Raw genomic sequence first — 23933 nt, 5'->3', positions numbered from 1 at the left:
ATATAGGTGAACTTTTGGTCCCCTAAAATGGGGGGGGGGGACAGGACGGACGACTACATACCAAAAGTTCTGTAATTTCTAAATGGTTCACCCATTTGGATGGAAATACCCTCAAATTAAATCTTATAATCTGCACTTTAACCTCATGGTCATTTCATTTTATTTCCAAAGTGCAGGAGTACAGAGCCAAAACAACAAAAAATGTGTCACTGTACCAATACCTTTGGAGCTCACTGTAGATATGAGGAGAGCAGAGAAGGGAGGAGAGGGGCAAGAGAGAATAGAGCAAAAAGAGTGAGACAGGGCAAGAGAAGATATATTGCACAAATGTGTACGTTTAAATGATCATACGTGTGTGTGCCTGTGCACATGTGTGTATTCATAAACACGCCATACAGTAGTAGCCTCTGTCTGCTCCTCACAGCTCGCGTGGTATAATGGTGAAGGGCCTGATGGGGCAGGAGGCCTCCAGCTCCAGGGCTGTCAGGAAGCAGTCTGGAGCCTGGCTGCTGCCCTGTAACTGCAGGGCCTCCCCCAGGCCGCTCCACGCCTCGTGTGACGTGCTCTCGGCCTGCACCGCGTCCCGCAGCACCTTCTCCCCCAGACCCAGACGCCCACACCGCACCAACAACTGGCCCTGAGGAGGGGAAAGCAAGGGGAGGGGAGGGGGTGAAGAGACAAAAAGTGAGTCTGCGTGGGGGATAAGTCATTGAGAGATTACAGAGAGAGCGAGATCTAGCTTTGACTTTGGACCTAGCGTTGGCAGTATCTAAACCAGATACTAGATATTTGGTGTGTCAGAGATGCCAAGTCCAGCTTTCTGAGATGATGAGATATTGCTAAATTAAAGATCCTGTTTGTACCAACTCTATTTGTACTGACGTGTTGGGTGATTGCAGCCAAAGGCACTCCCAGGAAGGATGAGGCGTGCGTGTGATGAGGATGACTACTCCCGATGTGTGTTTGTATACTGTATGTGTGTGTGTGAGAGGAAGTGTATGTTTTTTGGTGTTTGGTTCAGTGAGTGTATGTTTGTGTGCGTTTGTGGCCGTGTGAGAGGGCAGTAGTGGTCAGTGCGGCGTGACATGTCTCTTTGGAACTTCTCTCTGTTGAGGCACTGTGTGTCTCGAGAGTCTAGCAAGCATAACAGGGTATCACGCAACCGACGTGTGTTCATGTCAACGGCATGAACACACAGAACTACACACCCACACACATGCACACAGCCTCCAGAGCGGGGCTTGCCTGAGGTCAAACAGACAAGTCTTGTTATGCAGGCTCTGATCACAAACTCCAGATTAATTGGGCTGAAACTCAGAGAGCTGTCTCGGGGCTTCTGATGCAACCTCCTTCTGATGTTCTGCTCCCTCCGTCTCTCCGTCTCCAAGCCACTCTCTGCTGTTACTCACATCATATCCCCCCCATATACTGTATATTTCCTCTCTCTGCTGCTGACAAGAACAGAAGAAAAGACAGACAGAGATCTGATGGGGTGCAGACTCGGACACAGTGGAGGATATACAGTGAGGTCTGTATTTATTGGCACCATTGATAAAGATGAGCAAGAAAAGACTGTATAGAGTAAACAATACAAATACTGAGCTACAGTAATATTGTAAAGATAGGGGTCAAACATGATTGGTGCCCCTGTTTCCATTACTCTTGCACCACCCCATTGCGAGGAGACCATTCCTCAATACAGAATCTTCCCAGATCCTTGAAATCCTTTGTCTGCGGAAGAGTATAAGGGCCAAGCGAAGAAAAACGGGGATGTAGGGGAGAGTGGGGTGTGTTGAGACATTTTTACATTCAGCATCACTTCATCAAGGGTAATATAGTATTCTTTCTAACAAATATTTCTACATATATTTCAGGGTGTTGTGTATCCCTGGAAATAAGCAGAATGAATGTATACATTACAGTTTTGAAAACATGGCTTGTTCAAAAAAAGTGGTCTATTGGCACAAATTACCCTGGCTATGGGGTAAGTTAAGACGCGGGACAGGGTAAGTTAAGACGCGGGACAGGGTAAGTTAAGACGCGGGACAGGTTAAGTTAAGACGCGGGACAGGGTAAGTTAAGCTGCGGGACAGGGTAAGTTAAGACGCGGGACAGGGTAAGTTAAGACGCAGGACAGGGTAAGTTAAGACGCGGGACAGGGTAAGTTAAGACGCGGGACAGGGTAAGTTAAGCTGCGGGACAGGGTAAGTTAAGACGCGGGACAGGGTAAGTTAAGATGCGGGACAGGGTAAGTTAAGACGCGGGACAGGGTAAGTTAAGACGCGGGACAGGGTAAGTTAAGACGCGGGACAGGGTAAGTTAAGACGCGGGACAGGGTAAGTTAAGACGCGGGACAGGGTAAGTTAAGCTGCGGGACAGGGTAAGTTAAGACGCGGGACAGGGTAAGTTAAGACGCGGGACAGGGTAAGTTAAGACGCGGGACAGGGTAAGTTAAGCTGCGGGACAGGGTAAGTTCAACCGCAGGACAGGGTAAGTTAAGCCGCCTACAAATTTCTGTACTGAATTCAATATTGCCACTACCTTTTTAAAACCACGTCTAGCTTTATTTCACAAACACAATCACTTTTTTGTCTTAATAATTTTAAGCATATTTTAACATAGACTTTACACACTTTGTACTTTTTAATACTTTTAACAGAGGCCTGGCCCTGTTGTTACCTCACATCCCAGTGATTATGCCTTGTACTACACCTGGGAAGAAAACACTTACATTTGCTCAACTTGCCATTGGCTCAAACACAGAAGTGGTAAAGAGGTCAATGGAACTCGACCCAAACAATGGAAATGCCTTGGAAACACGTAGGGGACAGATCCCGAATCTCTTCATTACTCTCCAGAAAATGTAACCTACATTTAGTCTATTGTATATATGTGTATTTCACACTATATTGAGGTAAAAATCGGAGTATAATGCTGTATGGATGTCAACCCAATGCATGTTTCTGTCATCTTCACCAATCAACTGCATTAGAGTTAAAAACAACTTAGATTACCACCACCGATTTCTGTATGCTAGCTATGCTACCAGCTGATATGAACGGGAGTTCGGATTTAGCAGTCACTTCTTCTAAACATAAAAAGGAATAACTTCTAAATGTTATGCAGCAAAAACTGCCAGATATATTTTTAAAAAATGGACTTTAGCAACCAACCACATTGTGGGCCCGTTACGATACATCAATCATGAAGGATTTGAAAAATATCCACTTTGCTCAACTTACTCCAAGTCAAACATTTTGACTATATGAGCCCACACAGCTACAAGGATGCACTTTCAAGCTAGGTTTAGGACTTAACATTGACATATTTTTATAGAAATGTGTGTTATTTAGCAGATGCTCTTATCCAGAGCGACTTACAGTTAGTGCATTCATCTTAAGATTGCTAGGAGGGACAACCACATATCTCGGTCAGAAGGAAAGTAAATATTTCCTCAATAAAGTAGCTATCAGCAAAGCCAGTGCTAGTGGTGGGTGGGTGGAGTGGTGCAAGTGTTAGTTGGGGGAGGGGTGCTGTGGGATTATTTAAAATACTCTTTGATGAGGTAGGGTTTCAGATGTTTTTGGAAGATGGGCAGGGATTCTGCTGTCCTAGCTTCATGGGGAAGCTGGTTCCACTGATGGGAAGAGAAGAGATATGACCGGGCTGAGTGGGAGCTGCCCTCCCATAGAGGTGGGAGGGCCAAGTGACCAGAGGTGGCAGAGCGGAGTACTCGGGTTGGGGTATAGGATTTGAGCAAAGCCTGCAGGTAGGGAGGGACAGTTCCTCTTGCTGCTCTGTAGGTAAATATAGGGGCACCACCAAGCAAGCCGCACCATGAAGACCAAGGAGTTCTCCAAACAGGTCAGGGACAAAGTTGTGGAGAAGTACAGATCAGGGTTGGGTTATAAAAAAAATATACAAAACTTTCAACATCCCACGGAGCACCATTAAATGCATTATTAAAAAATGGAAAGAATATGGCACCACAACAAACATGCCAAGAGAGGGCCGCCCACCAAAACTCACAGATCAGGCAAGGAGGGCATTAACCAGAGAGGCAACAAAGAGACCAAAGATAACCCTGAAGGAGCTGCAAAGCTCCACAGTGGAGATTGGAGTATATGTCTACAGGACCACATTAAGCCATACACTCCATAGAGCTGGACTTTAAAAGAGTGTCCAGAAAAAAAGACATTGCTTAAAGAAAATAATAAGCAAACACGTTTGGTGTTAGCCAAAAGGTATGTGGGAGACTCCCCAAAAATATGGAAGAAGGTACTCTGGTCAGATGAGACTAAAATTGAGCTTTTTGGCCACCAAGGAAAAAACTATTATGGCACAAATCCAACACCTCTCATCACCTCAAGAACACCATCCCCACACTAAAGCATGGTGGTGGCAGCATCATGCTGTGGGGATGTTTTTCATCGGCAGGGACTGGGAAACTGGTCAGAATTGAAGGAATGATGAATGGCACTAAATACAGGGACATTCTTGAGGGAAACCTGTTTCAGTTTTCCCGAGATTTGAGACTGGTTCAGAGGTTCCCTTTCCAGCAGGACAATGACCCTAAGCCTACTGCTAAAGCAACACTCGAGTGGTTTAAGGGGAAACATTTAAATGTCTTGGAATGGCCTAGTCAAAGCCCAGAACTCAATCCAATTGAGAATCTGTGATATGACTTTTAAAGATTGCTGTACACCAGGGGAACCTATCCAACTTGAATGAGCTGGAGCAGGTTTGCCTTGAAGAATGGGCAAAAATCCCAGTGGCTAGATGTGCCAAGCTGATAGAGACATATCCCAAGAGACTTGCAGCTGTAATTGCTGCAAAAGGTGGGGGGGGGGGGGGGGGGGGGGGGGGGGTGAATAGTTATGCACGCTCAAATTCTGTTTTTTTGTCTTATTTCTTGTTTGTTTCACAATAAAAAATATTTTGCATCTCCAAAGTGGTAGGCATGTTGTGTAAATCAAATGATACAAAAAATCAATTTTAATTCCAGGTTGTAAGGCAACAAAATAAGAAAAATGGTGGGTGAATACTTTTGCAAGCCACTGTACCATGGTAGTGAACCCAAGCTTTGGCTGGAATCCAGTGGAGTGTGTGGAGCAGCAGGGTGACATGGGAGAACTTTGGAAGGTTGAACACCAACCAGGTTGCACCATCCTGGATACATTTCAGGGGTTTGATGGCACAAGCGGGGAGCCCAGCCAACAGCGAATTGCAGTAATCCAGATGGGACATGATGACAAGTGACTGGATTAGGACCTGCGCCGCTTCCTGTGTGAGGTAGGGTCGTACACTATGGATGTTGTTAAATGTTGATTTTTATTGTTGGACATAAAAGACACACCAGCAAATCAGCACCATTTGATTTTAACTTTGGAAATCTATTCCAAAGTATTTCAACACATAATAGAGAGATACACTACCGTTCAAAAGTTGAGGGTCACTTAGAAATGTCCTTGTTTTTGAAAAAAAAGCATATTATTTGTCCATTAAAATAATGTCAAATTGATCAGAAATAAAGTGTAGACATTGTTAATGTTGTAAATGACTATTGTAGCTGGAAACTGATTATTTTTTATGGAACATCTACATAGGCGTACGGAGGCCCGTTATCAGAAACCATCACCCCTGTGTTCCAATGGCATGTTGTATTAGCTAATCAAAGTTCATCATTTTAAAAGGCTAATTTATCATTAGAAAACCCTTTCACAATTATGTTAGCACAGCTGAAAACTGTTGTTCTGATTAAGGAAGCAATACAACTTCTTTAGACTTAGTTGAGTATCTGGAGCATCAGCATTTGTGGGTTCGAATACAGGCTCAAAATGGCCAGAAACAAAGAACTTTCTTCTGAAACTTGTCAGTCTATTCTTGTTCTGAGAAATTAAGGCTTTTCCATGCGAGAAATTGCCAAGAAACTGAAGATCTGGTACAACGATGTGTACTACTCCCTTCACAGAACATCACAAACTGGCTCTAACCAGAATAGAAAGAGGAGTGCCCCAGTGCACAACTGAGCAAGAGGACAAGTACATTAGAGTGTCTAGTTTGAGAAACAGACGCCTCACAAGTCATCAACTGGCAGCTTCCTTAAATAGTACCCGCAAAACACCAGTCTCAACGTCAACAGTAAAGAGGTGACTCCGGGATGCTGGCCTTCTAGGCAGAGTTGCAAAGAAAAAGCCACATCTCAGACTGGCCAATAAAAATAAAAGATTAAGTTGGGCAAAAGAACACAGACATTGTACAGAGGAACTCTGCCTATAAGGCCAGCATCCCGGAGTCGCCTCTTTGCTGTTGACGTTGAGACTGGTGTTTGACCGCTGGAAATTTATCGCAAGAAGCCCAAACAGATGTAATATTTGACTAAAACGTAATCATTTCAAACCTTTCCCACATTTGTATAAGATCACATATACACTACTGTTCAAAGGTTTGGGGTCACTTAGAAATGTCCTTGTTTTTGAAAGAAATGACAAATTATTTGTAATTATGTTCCGGCCCCTCAACCAATCCTCTCAATGAAAAGTCGGACCGCGGCTGAATCTAGTTGATGACAGCTGTACTAGAGCATAAACCTGCAGGAGTGAGTCACTGCTTTAATGTTTGCAGAGAATGACAGGATGTTGTCCAGGGTCATGCCAAGGTTCTTTGTACTCTGGGTGTACTCTGAGAGGGGGACACTGTGGAGTTGCCAAGCGTGATGGAGAGGTCCTGGAGCGGGCAGACCTTCTCCGGGAGGAAGAGCAGCTCTGTCTTGCCGAGACTGAGCTTGAGCTGGTGGGCTGACATCCAAGCTGAGATATCTGCCAGGCATGCAGAGATGCGTGTCGCCACCGGGGTGTCAGAAGGGGGGGGGGGGAGTTGAATATCATCCGCACAGCAATGATAAGAGAGTCCATGTGAGGATATGACCGAGCCGAGTGACTTGCTGCATAGAGAGAAGAGGAGAGGGCCTAGAACTGAGCCCTGGGGGACACCAGTAGTGAGAGCATGTGGTGCAGACACATCCTCTCCGCGTCACCTGGTAAGAGTAGGATAAAATCCAAGAGTGTGCAGAGCACGAAACGCCAAGCCCCGAGAGGTTGGAGAGGAGGATCTGATGGTTCACGGTGTTGAAGACTGCAGACAGATCTAGGAGGATGACAACAGAGGAGAAAGAGTCAGTATTGGCAGTGTGGAGAGCCACTGTGACAAAGGAGAGCAGTTTCGGTTGAGTGACCAGTCTTGAAGCCTGACTGGTTAAGGTCAATAAGATCGTTCTGAGAGAGTTTGTCAGAGAGAGCACGCTCAAGTGTTTTGGAAAGAAAAGAAAGGGTGTTGTTTTCTCGAAGAGGCAAGTGACTCTGGCCATTTTAAAGTCAGAGGGGACGCAGCCAGTGGTAAGGGATGAGTTGATGAGGGAAGTGAGAAGGTCTCCAGAGATGGTCTGGAGAAGGGAGGAGGGGATGGGGTCGAGCAGCCAGGTTATCGGGCGGCCGGACATCACTAGTCGCAGGATTTCATCTGGAGAGAGAGAGAGGAAAAAGAGCTCAAGGCATAGGGTAATGATATGTAAGTGGTACCAGTGGACTCAATAGGCGGAGTGAATGAGAAGCGGATGTCGTCAACTTTCCTTTCAAAGTGGTTGACAAAGTCGCTCACAGAGAGGAAGGAGTGGGGGGGTGGGGGTGGAGGATTAAGGAGGGAGGAGAAGGTAAGGTGGAATATAGTTTCCTGGGGTTAGAGGCAGAAGCTTGAAATGTATAGTGAAAGAAAGTGGCTTTAGCAGCAGGTACAGAGGAAGAGAACGTAGATGGGAGTGATTGAAAGAATGATAAGTCCTCCAGACGTTTAGTTTTCCTCCATTTTCAGATGCCCGCAGCCCTGTTCTGTTAGCAAGCAAGGTTCAAAAGCCAGGAATCCAGGAATCAAGAGGAGAGGGTTGAGCCGGCCAGGGGGAAAGGGGACAGTGAGAGTCATAGGCAGGTTAGTAGGTTTGAAGAGGCACAATCAGGAGAGGCACAATTGAAGAGGCACAATCAGGAGACTAGGGATTTAGCAGAAGGGAGAGATGATAGGCTAGAAGAGGAGAGAGTAGTGGGAGAGAGAGTGAAGATTGCGACAGCGCATGAACACCTGGACAGAGTCTGAGTGGGTAGGATTGGAGGAGAGGGAGACAGAAAAGGAAACCAAGTAGTGATCAGAGACCTGAAAGGGAGTTGCAGTGAGAAAAGTAGCAGAGATGAGGTAAAGCACATTGCCTGCCTTGTGAGTGGGAGGGGACAGGGAAAGGATTAGGTCAAAAGAGGAAAGGGGTGGAAAGAAATTAATCGAAGGCAATAGTCGGGAGGTTGAAGTCTGGCTCACCATAATAAGTGGTGAGCCATCATCAGGAAATTAGCTTATCAAGGTGTCAAGCTCATTGAGGAACTCTCCAATGGCACCTGGTGGGCAATAGATAACAACAATGTTAAGCTTGAGTGGACAAGGGACAGTGATAGCTTGGAGTGCAAATGAGGAGATGGACAGGTGAGTGAGGGAGACAAAAAGGATCTCCATTTAGGAGAAATGAGTAGCCCTGTGCCACCAGATGCATTCAAACTTTGAGAGAACACATAGTCAGACGAAGAGAGATTAGCTGGAGGTAGCAGTGTTCTCTGTGGTAATCCATGTCTCTGCCAGGGCCAAAAAGTCTAGGGACTGAAGGGCAGCATAGGCTGAGATGAAACTCAACAGCATTTTTAAACTCTAATACAATTCATTCATTTGACTTGGCGAAAATCCATATTTTGGGCCTAACTTGCTTACCACTTTTTCCAGGTGGTTTCTACCTTCACAGACTCCATGAAATAATCACCTCTTCCTAAATATTTGTTCAAACTATACATTTTGTGTATGGTTGTCTAGAAACAAGGGTGGCTAAATTGAACCCTTTGGCTGAATTTATAAATTAGTATAGATTAAACTTTGAGAATAAACTTGAAATATTTTGATTTCAATTTAATTTCTAGAATAAAGTCTGTTTAATTTGTTTTATTTTTTAGAATAAAGCCAAAATTGTGAGAATAAAGTTGCAGTTATATTTCATGATTAATTGCCTGACTTCTTGAAGAGCTTGAAGAGGACCTTGATGAGGTTGTGCCACAGATCAAGTCTTTTTTTAGGAGGAACCACATGGGCTTGGATGAGGTGTTGGTGAAATCAACAGTGTGCGGAATACATATTAGGAACATTCCTCCTCATCAGACCTCACCCCTTACCTAGCCTAGTTAACCCCGCACTAGTCAAGTGTCACCCCTCCTCCTCAAGCCTCACCCCTGCATTGGTCAGGCATCAAACCTCTGCCTCACCCCTCTCATCCGTGCATCAGTCAGTTCTCAACCTTGCATTACACCACATTCTTTCTCTCTTTCCAAATCACAATGAGCATGTCTATTGGCCAACGAGACATGTCAATTCAAAGAGCCAGCTAGCAATTATCATTTATCATCATAATGATTACATTATTTTCAAAGATACTAGCAACAATAGCTTAGGGAAATGACATGTTTACATACACAAACTAGAGGACTTCACTTGCAAGCGAGCTATGCTATTTTATATACAGGCTAGCTAGCACCCCAACTAGATGCAGTAGGTCTAGTTTACAAAGCAGGATCAATGAGTTATACCCAATTCATTTGCTTACATTTTGGGAAATATGTTGAAATGGGCACGGATTGCTTTAACTGATTAAACCAACCCATGTTATTTAGCCATATTAAGCTTTGGCGGTGTACCAGAATTCTAAGATTGCAATAGGTTATAGCCCAGATCCAGGAAGTGGAGTGGTTGTGTTTACATGCGGCCAGTGGAGTGCTAACAATATCCATATTATCTAGCAACATTGTCATTTAAATGAATTGAATCCTAGATAAGCTAGCTACATTTTCCCAAATGTATACCTCCACATGTGTTGTTGTTGTCGGCTCTTAGCATGGGGCGGCAGGGTAGCCTAGTGGTTAGAGCGTTGGACTAGTAACCGGAAGGTTGCAAATTCAAACCCCCGAGCTGACAAGGTACAAATCTGTCGTTCTGCCCCTGAACAGGCAGTTAACCCACTGTTCCTAGGTCGTCATTGAAAATAAGAATTTGTTCTTAACTGACTTGCCTAGTTAAATAAAGGTAAAATAAAAAATAAAAAAAATAAAAATTTGGGCCAATGGAAAGGCTCATTGTGAATAAATGAGTGCAATCGTGAGCAGTGAAAAAGAGAAGTGAGGCTTGACTTGAGCAGGGGTGATAATTGACCAATGCTGCAGGGTTGAGGAGAATTGAAGAGAAGGAGTGATGGAGTTCCTAATATGCATTCCATACAATTGCTCCGCGGTGATATCAGTGGTAGCATGTGATGACGGCTGAGACAAATATCAGGCTGTAGCCTACTCAAAATCTCAAAAGTGTTTGAATTTATTCTCCACATTTAATTTTGACTTCATCAGGGGGGTTTTCTTAACTTTTCCGTAGTCGTCAGCTCTTTTGGGGCTCCTGAGTGGCGCAGTGGTCTAAGGCACTGCTTGAGGTGTCACTGCAGATGCCCTGGTTCAATTCCAGACTGTATCACAACCGGCCGTGATTGGGAGTCCCATAGGGCGGCGCACAATTGGCCCAGTGTCATCCGGGTTTGGCCGGTGTAGGCCGTCATTGTAAATAAGAATTTATTCATAACTGACGTGCCTAATTAAATAAAGGTTAAATGTAAAAAATATATATAATCATTTATGGACTGCCTTTTTCAATTCAAACCACAGGTTATCAATGGGGTTCAAGCCTGGAGCGTAAGATGGCCATTGCAAAATGTTGACTTTGTGGTCAATTAACAATTTCTTTGTGGATTTTGATTAGTGGTTATTGTCTTGCTGGAAGATCCACTTGCGACCAAGTGTGAGACTCCTGGCAGAAGCCAGGAGTGTGTGTGGAAAGAACAGCTGACTACCGAGCATTCAAAGTTTCATGACTGTCACAGCCCTAATTGTATTTCTATAAATTAATATAATTTCCCAAAAATGTTTGCTTCATTAAATAGCACCCACAAAACACCAGTTTCAACACTGAAGAGGCGACTCAGCAATGCTGGCAGAGTTCCTCTGTCCAGTGAGTTATTTTGCCCATCTTAATATTTTATTTTTATTGGCCAGTCTGAGATATGGCTTTTTCTTTGCAGCTCTGCCTAGAAGACCAGCATCCCGAAGTCGCCTCTTCACTGTTGACGTTGAGACTGGTGTTTTGCGAGTACTATTTAATGAAGCTGCCAGTTGAGGACTTGTGAGGCGTCTGTTTCTCAAACTAGACACTCTAATGTACTTGTCCTCTTGCTCAGTTGTGCACTGGGGCCTCCCACTCCTCTTTCTATTCTGGTTAGAGCCAGTTTGTGATGTTCTGTGAAGGGAGTAGTACACATCGTTGTACCAGATCTTCAGTTTCTTGCCAATTTCTCACATGGAATAGCATTTCTCAGAACAAGAATAGACTGACGAGTTTCAGAAGAGAGTTCTTTGTTTCTGGCCATTTTGAGACTGTAATCGAACCCACAAATGCTGATGCTCCAGATCCCCAACTAATCTAAATAAGGTCAGTTTTATTGCTTCTTTAATCAGGACAACAGTTTTCAGCTGTGCTAACATAATTGCAAATAGGTTTTCTAATGATCAATTAGCCTTTTAAAATGATAAACTTGGATTAGCTGACACAACGTGCCATTGGAACACAGGAGTGATGGTTGTGGATAATGGGCCTCTGTACACCTATGTAGATATTCCATAAAAAATCAGTCGTTTCCAGCTACAATAGTCATTTACAACTTTATCAATGTCTACACTGTATTTCTGATCAATTTGATGTTATTTTAATGGACAAAAAAAAAAGCTTTTCTTTCAAAAACAAGGACATTTCTAAGTGACCCTCAACTTTTGAATGGTAGTGTACAGTATATCTTTTTAAATAATACAATTTTTGATAACTAACAATCAAATAAAAGCTAGAATAAAACGTTTTAAAAAAAACAGGTATTCAGGCCACATGTCCATCCAGTAGAGGAATTAGCCAAGCATTAGTCATGGCAAAATGCATAGAAGTGCAGGAAATTAGCTTCAAAACTTTTCTCTACGCTGCCAAGGTACCTTTCTACTTAATACTTTGTTAAGAGTTTACACTCCCTCTTCCAATGAACTGTGGGGAGGTCAAGATAATGAATCTGTCGACCAAAAGTATTCATTTTAAAACGTTGATTACTTCTACTTGCCATGATCATTCACCAGATGATGAGAAACGATGTGATTCTATATTTTTTGCTAACATTTGATGGGGGTCCCTGGGTCGCCGGTTTACCTGGGCAGGGGTCCCTGGGCAAGAAAAGTTTGAAAACCCCTGACCTATCCCTAAAACCCCTATCCCTGGTAGCCTTAGTTATCCCTAATATCCCTGTCTCTATCACTGCTCTTCATCTCCCCCTCCCTGTCCCACTGCCTGCTCGCATGACCGTAGTCTCGCTCGCCAGACTCAGAGTGCATCAGAAGGAGACTAACCTGCCCGTGACCTGACACACAGCCAGGGCGGGCCACGGATATGAGACGCCTTGTGTCAACAGTCAATAATACACAAGTGAATCCAATCTCTCAAATGCATACCCATTCAGATAAAGAGAGAGAAAGGGATGGGAGAAGGAAAGAGAGGGAGGGAAAACAAACACAGAGAGAGAGAGAGAATGAAAGAGAGAGAAAGGGGTGAACACATGCAAACAAGTCAACTCCCTTCCTCCTATATTCATTTCTATCTGGTTATCAGAGGTCTTGCTCAATAGAATATATTTCCCTGGTTGCTAGGCAATCCCATAAAGAGCCAAAGAAGGCGCGAAGTGTTATAAATAATGTATTTGCATTATCAAATCAGCTGCCAGCCTCCCCCATACAGAGAGAGAAGAGCGATAGAGAGGAAGAAAAGGAGGGAGGAAAGAGAGAGAGGGCCATTTGATCACTGGAACACAGTTAATTCTATGAGATTAAGTCATTGTCCTTGACTGTGTGTTTGTACACGAGTGTCTGTATCTGTCTGTGAATGTGTGTGTACGTGTGTGAGTAGAAGAACAAGAGAAAGAGACAGAGAGTGTGAGGAGGAAGAGAGCGGCCGGTTCAGTGAGAAGAGACCTACTGTGTAGCCAACTGACTCACAGCAAAGCAGCAGGCCGAGCAGAAGAGAGGAGCAGAGGTGCTGGAATGTGGAGGATGTTGAGAGTGGTGGTGAGAATCATTTAACAGCAGAGTCAGGAAGAAGGCAGTGCAGGGAAGGCCACAGCTTAGTTCAGATCCACTGGCTTCCCAACCTAGCCATCACTACCCATCCAAAAATACACCCATCCAACTAGCCCTGGGGATGAGTCATACCACACTGGCTTTCATAATGTATCACACACACACACACACACATCCTACACACATTTAGTCACACACACACACACACACACACACACACACACACACACACACACACACACACACACACACACACACACACACACACACACACACACACACACACACACACACACACACACACACACACACACACACACACACACGAGTGTGTGTGATAACATGAGAAAGTGTGATCCACTCTCATAACGCTATCGGGTTTTCTAAATATCTGTTCCTTGACTCATACTCCCCTTCTCATGTTCCTGTGGCAAGTGGTGTGAGAACAGATATAGGGCTGACAAACAATGTTCTTCTCATCACTGTAAGGTCCTGTGCTGGTTATAAATACTGCATAGACCTAGTGAATAGACTAAAACCACTGTCTGGTTAATCCTCGTCCTCGGTGTGAAAACAGTAACCCGCTGGTTATGTTGAACACAGATTACATCATCACTGTATAACACAGTTTTATGGGGGAGTTGAGGGAGTATATTTTTGGGTACTAACACCCAGAAAGATGGAGGGAATGAGCTGTTGCTAGGCAGCGAGCGAAGAGAAGAAGAGCGAGTCTGGAGAACATGCGCTAGCGGTGCTGCGATAGCTACATTGCTAATTACCGTAGCTCATTAAACCAAGTTATTATTAGCTTGCTTGTAAATTAAGCTCATAAAACAAAGAACAGGACCATGTTAAAACGGCCTCCGGGGTTAAGGGATAGGAGGTTCGGACGAACACCAAAACCCTCATTACAGAAAATTGGTACAGGCAGAGAGAGGAGCAAACGCACTATTGGTGCTGGATTGGTAATACTTGGATTGGAGCAAGCATGATTGACATAATATGCTGTTCTGCTTACACACAAGCACAGACGCACACATACACACACAGTGACACATCTGTCGTAGGAGAGATCCAGAGTGGGCCAGTGCCAGCTGGCTGTGTTTCAGCTCCTCATCACCCCAGGGATTGGTACTCCCACTGGCCAAATATGGAAGAGAGAAGCACCCTCTCTCACCCCATGGGGGCTGTGTACTCCCAACACACACACACACACACACACACACACACACACACACACACACACACACACACACACACACACACACACACACACACACACACACACACACACACACACACACACACACACACACACAAAGAGCGAGAGAGAGCCTATATGTAGTCACACTGCAGCCACTGTTTTAAGTCAGAGAAGCATTTACGGCATCACAACCAATGTATGGTCACCATGGAGCCGGCACGTGGGGTAATGGGAGAGTTCACATTCTCTAGTTCTCTAGTCTTTCACCATGACAACAGAGAGGGGTCAGAGCTGCTCCGATTAATCCACTGGGTCAGCACAGATGGGAGAGGGAGAGAAGAGAGAAATTAGGGGGGTCAGCAGAGAGTAGGAGTTAGAAAGAGATCAGGAGATGAGGTAGGTCTGGGAATCTTTACGATTGGACCCTTTCTTACAGAGTGCTATGGCTCACAGGTAAGTTTGGGGATGGTAATCTGCCATTACTGATGATAATAGGTCTGTTGATGTGCCCCAGGCCTTTGTGTGTGTGACTCTCAGCTGGACTGTATGTGTGTGTGTTTCTCTCATCAAACCTGTGTGTGTGTGCCTGTGTCTCTCTCACCAGGTGCAGCAGTATGCGGTGTCCGTTGGGGTGGATGGCCAGGGCTTCGTCATAGAAGCTCTTGGCCTCATCCTGGTTCCCTTTGAGCTCGGCCAGCCGGGCCCTCAGCAGCAGCACAGAGTGGGAGTTGGGAGAGAGCACCCCTGCCTCCTGAACACAGAACTGGGCCTCCTTCACACGTCCGTCTGCCATGAACAACTCTCCTACGGGAGATAGATGAGGGGATAAGAGAGAGACAGAGAGAGAGAGAGGGATTGGGGGGGGGAGAGCATGAGCACCGTGGTAAGCAGTACAGTACGTGCAGATAAAGTCAGGCCGACACGCCAGCGTTGTTCGACATAAATGATTCTCTTTTCATTTCTCTTCATTTTACCAGGTAAGTTGATTGAGAACTTATACTCATTTACAATATTTACAACTGCAGCGATTCCACGCCAGCGAGAGTGGAAAATATTTTGGGTCTCTCAGATTGTTCTGGCAATTCTTCCATAGGAACTACATTGGGAGGAAGGATGTTTGACATTCTTTTTACATTTGTATCACAAACCATTGTAGTCCCATTTTAGACCTATACATGCAAGACATAATGATCTGTTAATTGTACGTGATACAGGCAACATCTTGGTGTCATTATACTACCTATAGTGTTCTCAAAAATGAAGTAGGTCTAGATTCTGAAATGCACATTAACATTAATTTATTCAATATGACAAGTACTAATATCTCAAAACGACTATTTTTTATTTAGTTTACAATATACTTTTTAAAGACGTGACATTTTCTGGTCCTGTAATGATATAACCAATATTATACATGGACATTTACATTATAGGTCATTAATCATTCACAGCCCTCCTTTAGGATTGCACATTCAGCAAGTCACCAGCAGAGGGAGTTCCCTTTTGAATCCATTTTCCCATTCAGTGTGTTGGTGGTACTCATAACATGTATCATACCTTCAGAATTAGTAGAGACTAATCTGGAAATGTGATGTACTTGTACAGTTCAAAACCATGTGTATTCAAATGAACAACGTCAAAAAAAGGGCATTTTGGGATGTTAATATTTTTAACGTTGACTAAATGAACGTGAAATTGTACAGTGCCTTTTATAAAGTATTCACACCACATTACTTTCTCCACATTTTGTTGGGTTACAAAGGGGCATTGAAATGGATTTAAAACACAAAATCTACACAAAAAACTCTAATGTCAAAGTGGAAGAAAAGTTCATTTCCAATTGTACTTCCATTTTTGTCTCTTCAGACCACAGAATATTTTACCTTATGCTTGGAGTCTGTCATGTGCCTTTCTTTTGCAACCTCTAGGCGTGCTGTCATGTGCCTTTTTCTCAGGAGTGGCTTCCATCTGCCCACTCTCCCATAATGTCCAGATTGTTGAATTGGTGTAGAGACTGTTGCCCTTCTGGAAGGTTTACCCCATCTCATCAAAGGAACTTTGTAGTTCTGTCAGAGTGGTCATTGGATTCTTGGTCACCTCTCTGACCAAGTTCCTTCTTGCCCGGTTGTTCAGTTTGGTCAGAGTCTGGGTAGTTCCATATTTTTTCAATTTCTCAACGATGAGACCACTGTTCTCTTGGAAACTTTCAACACTTTGAAAATGGTTTTATACCCTTCCCCAGACATATGCCCCATCACAATTATTTCTCTGAGATCTACAGACAATTCCTTGTCCTTCATGGTATAGTTTCTGCTCTGACATGTAATGTCAACTGTGGGACCTTACACTGCTCTTGCCATGACATAGACTGACCAGGTGACTCCAGGTGAAAGCTATGATCCCTTACTGAAGTCACTTGTTAAATCCACTACAAATCAGTGTAGATGAAGGGGAGGAGACACGTCAAAGAATGATTTATAAGCCTTGAGACAATTGAGACGTGTCAAGAACTGCAACTCTGCCGGGTTTTTCATGCTCAACAGTTTCCCATGTGTATCAAGAATGGTCCACCACCCAAAGGGCATCCAGTGAATGTGACACAACTGTAGAGGGATTGTGAAGTCAACGTGGGCCAGCATCCCTGTGGAAAGCTTTCGACACCTTGTACAGTCCATGCCCCGACGAAGCAAGGCTGTTCTGAGGGCGAAAGTGGGTGCAACTCAATATTAGGAAAGTGTTCCTAATGTTTTCTACACTCAGTGTAGACAGGTATGTTTCTTTCTAAATCATATCCAAAAAAATGTATTGGTCACAGGTGGACTCCAATCAAGTTGTTGTGACATCTCAAGGATGATCAAAGTAAATTGGATGCACCTGAGCTCAATTTGGAGTGTAATAGCAAAGCGGTGTGAATACTTATGTAAATTATATATTTCTGTATTTAATTTTCAATACATTTGCAAAAATCTCCAAAAACATGTTTTATGGAGTATTGTGTGTACATGGGTGAGAAGCATACAGGTGTCATTCCTAACTCAGTTGCCAGAGAGGATAGAAACAGCTCAGGGATTTCACCATGAGGCCAATGGTGATATTAAAACCGTTACTTAGTTCAATGGCTGTGATAGGAGGATGGTAAACAACATCATGGTCACTCCTTAATACTAACCTAATTGACACAGTGAAAAGATATTCCAAAGCATGCATCCTGTCTGCAACAAGACACTAAAGTAATACAGCAAACAAATTGTCAAAGCAATTCACTTTTTGTCCTGAATACAACGTTTTATATTTGGGGCAAATCCAATACAACACATTACTATGTACCACTCTCCATATTTTCAAGTAGAGGTTGCATCATTTATTATTTTATTTCACCTTTATTTAAGCAGGTAGACTAGTTGAGAACAAGTTCTAATTTACAACTGCGTCCTGGCCAAGATAAAGCAAAGCAGTTCGACACATAAAACACAGAGTTACACATGGAATAAGTAAACATACAGTCAATAATACAGTAGAAAAATGCTATATACAGTGTGTGCAAATGAGGTAAGATAAGGGAGGTAAGGCAATAAATTGGCCATGGTGGCAAAGTAATTACAATATACCAATTAAACACTGGAGTGATAGATGTGCAGAAGATCAATGTGCAAATAGAGATACTGGGGTGCAAAGGAGCAAGATAAATACATAAATACAGTATGGGGGTGAGGTAGTTGGATGGGCTATTTACAGATGGGCTATGTACAGGTGTAATGATCTGTGAGCTGCTCTAACAGCTGGAGCTTGAAGTTAGAGAGGGAGATAAGACTCTCCAGCTTCAGTGATTTTTGCAGTTCGTTCCAGTCATTGGCAGCAGAGAACTGGAAGGAAAGGCGGCCAAAGGAGGAATTGGCTTTGGGGGTGACCAGTGAGATATACCTGCTGGAGCGCGTGCTACGGGTGGGTGCTGCTATGGTGACCAGTGAGCTGAGATAAGGCGGGGCTTTACCTAGCAAAGACTTGTAGATGAGCCAGTTGGTTTGGTGACGAATATGAAGCGCGGGCCAGCCAATGAGAGCGTACAGGTCGCAGTGGTGGGTAGTATATGGGGCTTTGGTGACAAAACGGATGGCACTGTGATAGACTGCATCCAATTTGTTGAGTAGAGTGTTGGAGGCTATTTTGTAAATGACATCGCCGAAGTAGAGGGTCGGTAGGATGGTCAGTTTTACGAGGGTATGTTTTTAGCAGCATGAGTGAAGGATGCTTTTTTGTGAAATAGGAAGCCGATTCTAGATTTAATTTTGGATTGGAGATGCTTAATGTGGGTCTGGAAGGAGAGTTTACAGTCTAACCAGACACCTAGGTATTTGTAGTGTTATGGATATCATGTTATGGGTATGCTTGTAATAGTTAAGGACTGGAGAGTTTTTCAGGATAAAAAAGAAACAGAATGGAGCTAAGCTGAGGAAAAATCCTAGAGGAAAACCTGCTTCAATCTGCTTTCATCCAGACACTGGGAGATGAGTTCACCGTTCAGCAGGACAATAACACAAGGCCAAGTCTACACTGGAGTTGCTTACCAAGAACACAGTGACTGTTCCTGAGTGGCCGAGTTAGTTTTTACTTAAATCTACTTGATAATCTATGGCAAGACCTGAAAATGGTTCTCTAGCAATGACCAACAACCAATTTGACAGAGCTTGAAGAATTTTGAAAATAATAATGGGCAAATGTTGCATTATCCAGATGTGGAGAGACCTAGAAATGATCCAGACCTAGAAAGACTCACATCGCTGGCAAATTAGCTTCTACAAAGTGTTGACTCAGGGGTGTGAATACTTATGTAAATGAGATGATTATGTATTCAATACAGTTGCAGAAATTTCTAAAAACATGTTTTCACCATCATTATGGGGTATTGTGTGTAGATGGGCGACAAACAAAAAAAATATTTAATCCATTTTGAATTCAGGATGTAACACAACAAAATGAGGAATAAGTCGAGGGGTATGGATACTTTCCAAAGTGCACTAGCCCAGTAAAGTGTGTGTGTCTGTGGATGCATACCCATGTGTGTATGTGTCTGTGTGTGTGAGAGACAGACTGAATAAATGTTTGTTTATCTGTTTTTTGAAGTGGGCACAGATGGGAGCTTTGTGTGCACGCTATTATACACTCATATAACATTAGTCAGAAAGATAAAAAAAAGGCTATTTAGGATCCCTATTTTAATTCGGAGAAAGAATAGTTATTCGAAGCATTATTCCCTGTTATATAAACTATTTTTCATATTCCTCACCTGGACTCTCACCAAAATGAACAACACCAATAATATAAATGAATCATTCATAGTGGCTGTGTCTGTGCGCGCATACATGCGTGCGTGTGTGTGTGTGTGTGTGTATGGAGCCAGTATGGAGCCAGGTCATGCTGATTGTTTCCTATGTCCTGCCCTGAGGAGAAGAGCAGTGCTGTGTGTGTGTGTGTGTGTTTATGCTGCCTGACTATTTGACCAATCATGATGTGAGATTTTGGGCAGGAAGTTACAGTAAGTGGAGGCTCCTCATAGGAGGAAGACAAGGACTCTCCTACTCAGTAAATACATTTTAAAAAATAAATATATTTGATCCTTTTTTAGATAAAACTATCCTAAATATAGTCACGTCACCAAATAACTGATTAAAACACTGTTTTGCAATGAAGGTCTACAGTAGCCTCAACGGCACCCTCTTGGGTAGCACCATGGTTCTTACCCCCTTTCATAGACTTACACAGTTATGACGACTTCCGGAGGACGTCCACCCACCTATCAGAGCTCTTGCAGTATGAACTAACATCTTGTCCATCCAATCAAAGGATCAGATAATGAATCTAGTACTGAAAGCAAAAGCTACAGCTAGCTAGCACTGCTGTGCAAAACGTGTGGTGGGTAGTTGACTCGGAGGAAGACAAATTCCTTTCTTCAAAATTAAGGAGAAGCAGCAGCAGAGAAAGCTAGCTATATTTGTAGTATTTTTCTTCTTAGTTTACCTGTCACTTAGCTAATACAGAGAAGAATGCTATTTATGTTAGCTAGCTGGCTATGGCTATCTAACACTGCAACTCTTCCAAGTCAAGGTAAGCATTCTGTTTTATTAGTTTATTGTTACAGGGGCCCGCCAGTGTAACTGCTAAACTGCTTACTGGACACTGTCTGTACTGCGTGATTGTACACATGGATTGGATTGTGGGTTTACAAATGCGTTAGTTCTATGTAGTTTGTTGACTACAGCGTTAATATGGTAACAACGATGTAGACTGTGTAGCGGTTAGCAGTTACGTATGTGGCTGCTTTGAAAGTGAACTGTGTGTGCAGGTGATCAGGTGATTCATTCATTCTGCCGATTCTGTTGCCAAACGTTTCTTAAACGGAAGCAAACGGAACAAAAAACGTCGAGGGACCTACCTGAATATATCCAATAACTGTTTGGACTAATGATTACACACCGCAGATCAGCTAGAAGGAGGCAAGAGTGTGTAAGAATGTGCCACTGTGTCCCCTTGATTACTCCAATCCATCTCTCGACCTGTGTACCCACGTTACCTACGACACCAGCCGCCACTGGATACAGTATATGTGTATCTGATGTGATGTAATCTAGAGAGTTCAGTGGGTTTTGCAGTGAAAAAATGTAAAGGTTCAGTCTAAAGGTTCAAATCGTACACGGTGGACTCGACCCTAACTCATCCAATGTTATAATGGCGGCCTTTCTCTCTGCTCAGGTCACAATTCTAGGGTAGGATACCCTCTAGCTAACTCCAGTGGAGTGTACACTAGTACCTCCAGCACTAGAGTGGTAGAGTCTACACTCCCTCCTGTAGCTAATTTCAGTGGGTAAGAAGCACACACGTTTCCTAGCCGACTCCAGTGTACATTCGAGTGTAGTAGACTAGATAGTAGTGTAGTCCCCCTCCCTCCTGTACCTGCTTGCAGCCAGATGCGCTCCAGAGTGGTCCAGATGTAGGCGGGACCCTGTCTGTGGGCGGAGCTGATGGCTGACACCTCTGAAGTGGCCTGCCCCAGACGAGATGCAGCGAGGGACGGACCACTCTGAGAACCTGACCCAGAGAGAGCTGACAATCAGCACACACACACACACACACAACATTATACACTAACATACACAGTAAACCTGACCCATGAAGAACTGATACTCAGTCAGTACACATGCACACTGAGCCTGATCCAGGAAGAACTGATACTAAGTCAGTACACATACACACTGAGCCTGATCCAGGAAGAACTGATACTCAGTCAGTACACATACACACAGAGAATGATCCAGGAAGAACTGATACTCAGTCAGTACACATACACACTGAGCCTGATCCAGGAAGAACTGATACTCAGTCAGTACACATACACACAGAGCCTGATCCAGGAAGAACTGATACTCAGTCAGTACACATACACACTGAGCCTGATCCAGGAAGAACTGATACTCAGTCAGTACACATACACACTGAGCCTGATCCAGGAAGAACTGATACTCAGTCAGTACACATTCACACTGAGCCTGATCCAGGAAGAACTGATACTCAGTCAGTACACATACACACTGAGCCTGATCCAGGAAGAACTGATACTCAGTCAGTACACATACACACAGAGCCTGATCCAGGAAGAACTGATACTCAGTCAGTACACATACACACTGAGCCTGATCCAGGAAAAGTGGAGACTCAGCACACATACAGTAAAACAGAATGATGATATGATATATGTATCCTCATACACACTCAATCTGGTCCGGGAACAGTTCTCATTCTCAATCAGTACACATGCACGAAAACCCCTAATTTACAAAACAGCAGGTCGTATTTGGTAAAGATGCAAATTCTGGTCTCTCTTGCAAAATAGCTTTTATGCTCAACGAGACAAGGTGAAATAAACACCAGTACACTCCCCAAGAGCCTGTGTACAGTATACACACCAGTCTCAGGGTCCTGAAAGTCTGGCAGGGTGAGGTGGAGACCGCTGGGTTTGTGGCTGAGTGGAAGTGGCTCTGGTGGGTGGATACTGCTGCTGTCATCCCCCTCACTGCAACACCACATGACAGCTAATCAATACACAGCATCTTATAAAGCTCCCGCTGAGCACACAGCAGCAGCCATTACACAGACATGCACCCATAGTGCAGTAGACACATGCACGCACAGTCACTCATGCACGCATGTACACATGAAATACAGGCATGTTATACACTAGGCCTGGGAGAATACAAGTATTATCATATTTTTTTCCATGGAAATTATGAAAACAGGAAGCAGAACTAACTCAGACCTAAACTGCTGTATATAAAATATTGTGTGCTATTGTTAGGAAAATAAATAAAATGTGACTCTGGAGACTCTGGATGATGTTTGTTTCCAACATTTGGGCTGTTTTCCTAATGAAGATAAATCTGCTTCGTGTTTTGTTTCCTTGCCACGATACTAAGGAGCGCTACGATACTGGTATCGTCCCTATTATACACACAAGACACAGACACCCACACACATGCACGGAATGGACGCACCCACATGTAACAAACACAACATGTACACAAACAGAGAGACAGACAGGCAGAAACATCCACGTACCTGGTGCGTATGAAGTCATAGCGCCTCTGCAAGAGCTGCAGCATGTCTTGGCAGGTCTGGAGTGCTATACCTGGCCCATGCAGAGCCTCCTCCAGCTTCACCTTAGTGAACAGCAGGCTGAGTGACAAGGAGGACATTAACACAACAATACAGCATACATCAATTAGTACACCATTAGCACTTACCACATTGATACAATCAATAGTTGTTGACATGCGCGATGAACAGACAGGGCTTGGCCGAAGCCCTGGGTATCTTGTGATGATGACATGCATTATCTGTATTAGGCCCACAGAATTATACCTACGGAGGACCGGCTTCTATGGAGGAACTTCGAATGTCTTTGAACGTCAGAGATTTGGTCGGACCAGAGCTAGCTAGCTAGCTAACAAGCTTGTGTGTGCAGAGCGTCACCAGAATAAGAAATACGTCTTACTTTTTTGTAGTAAATAAATCCAATGTGAAACGTGATAACTATAGTATCTGCAGTGGTGTAAAGTACTAAGGTAAAAAGTACTTTAAAGTACTACTTAAGTAGTTTTTTTTTTTTTTAATCTGTACTTTATTATTCATATTTTTGACAACTTTTACGTCACTACATTTCTGAAGAAAATATTGTACTTTAAGTTTTCCCTGACAACCAAAAGTACTTGTTACACTTTGAATGCTTAGCAGGACAGGACAATTGTCAAATTCAAGCACTTATCAAGAGAACATGTGGTCATCCCTACTGCCCCTGGCCTGGCGGAATCACTAAATACATGCATCTTTTGTAAATAATGCCTGAGTGTTGGAGTGTGCCCCTGGCTATCCGTAAATTTAAAAAAACAAGTAAATGGTGA

General features: G+C 43.6%; 1 protein-coding gene across 6 annotated transcripts in view; it reads right to left on the bottom strand.

Annotated features, from left to right (window-relative positions):
- Positions 1-23933, bottom strand: part of LOC110527046 (tetratricopeptide repeat protein 7A) — a 48399-nt gene continuing 24466 nt past the window's right edge. Inside the window, exons 16-21 of one of the 6 annotated variants that reach the window (XM_021608214.2) lie at positions 23092-23208; positions 22443-22549; positions 21433-21582; positions 15086-15288; positions 8362-8438; positions 7153-7518 (exon numbers count right to left, since the gene is read on the bottom strand). In XM_021608214.2, coding sequence (XP_021463889.1) covers positions 8400-8438; positions 15086-15288; positions 21433-21582; positions 22443-22549; positions 23092-23208 — 616 coding nt within the window. In that variant the 3' untranslated portion in view covers positions 7153-7518; positions 8362-8399. The other 5 variants (XM_021608225.2, XM_021608212.2, XM_021608213.2 and 2 more) reach the window with 5 other exon arrangements.

Source organism: Oncorhynchus mykiss, chromosome 1 (assembly GCF_013265735.2).
Source record: "Oncorhynchus mykiss isolate Arlee chromosome 1, USDA_OmykA_1.1, whole genome shotgun sequence".
NCBI lineage: Eukaryota > Metazoa > Chordata > Actinopteri > Salmoniformes > Salmonidae > Oncorhynchus > Oncorhynchus mykiss.
Note: the sequence above shows the minus strand (reverse complement) of the source record. Positions and strands in the feature narration are given on the sequence as shown.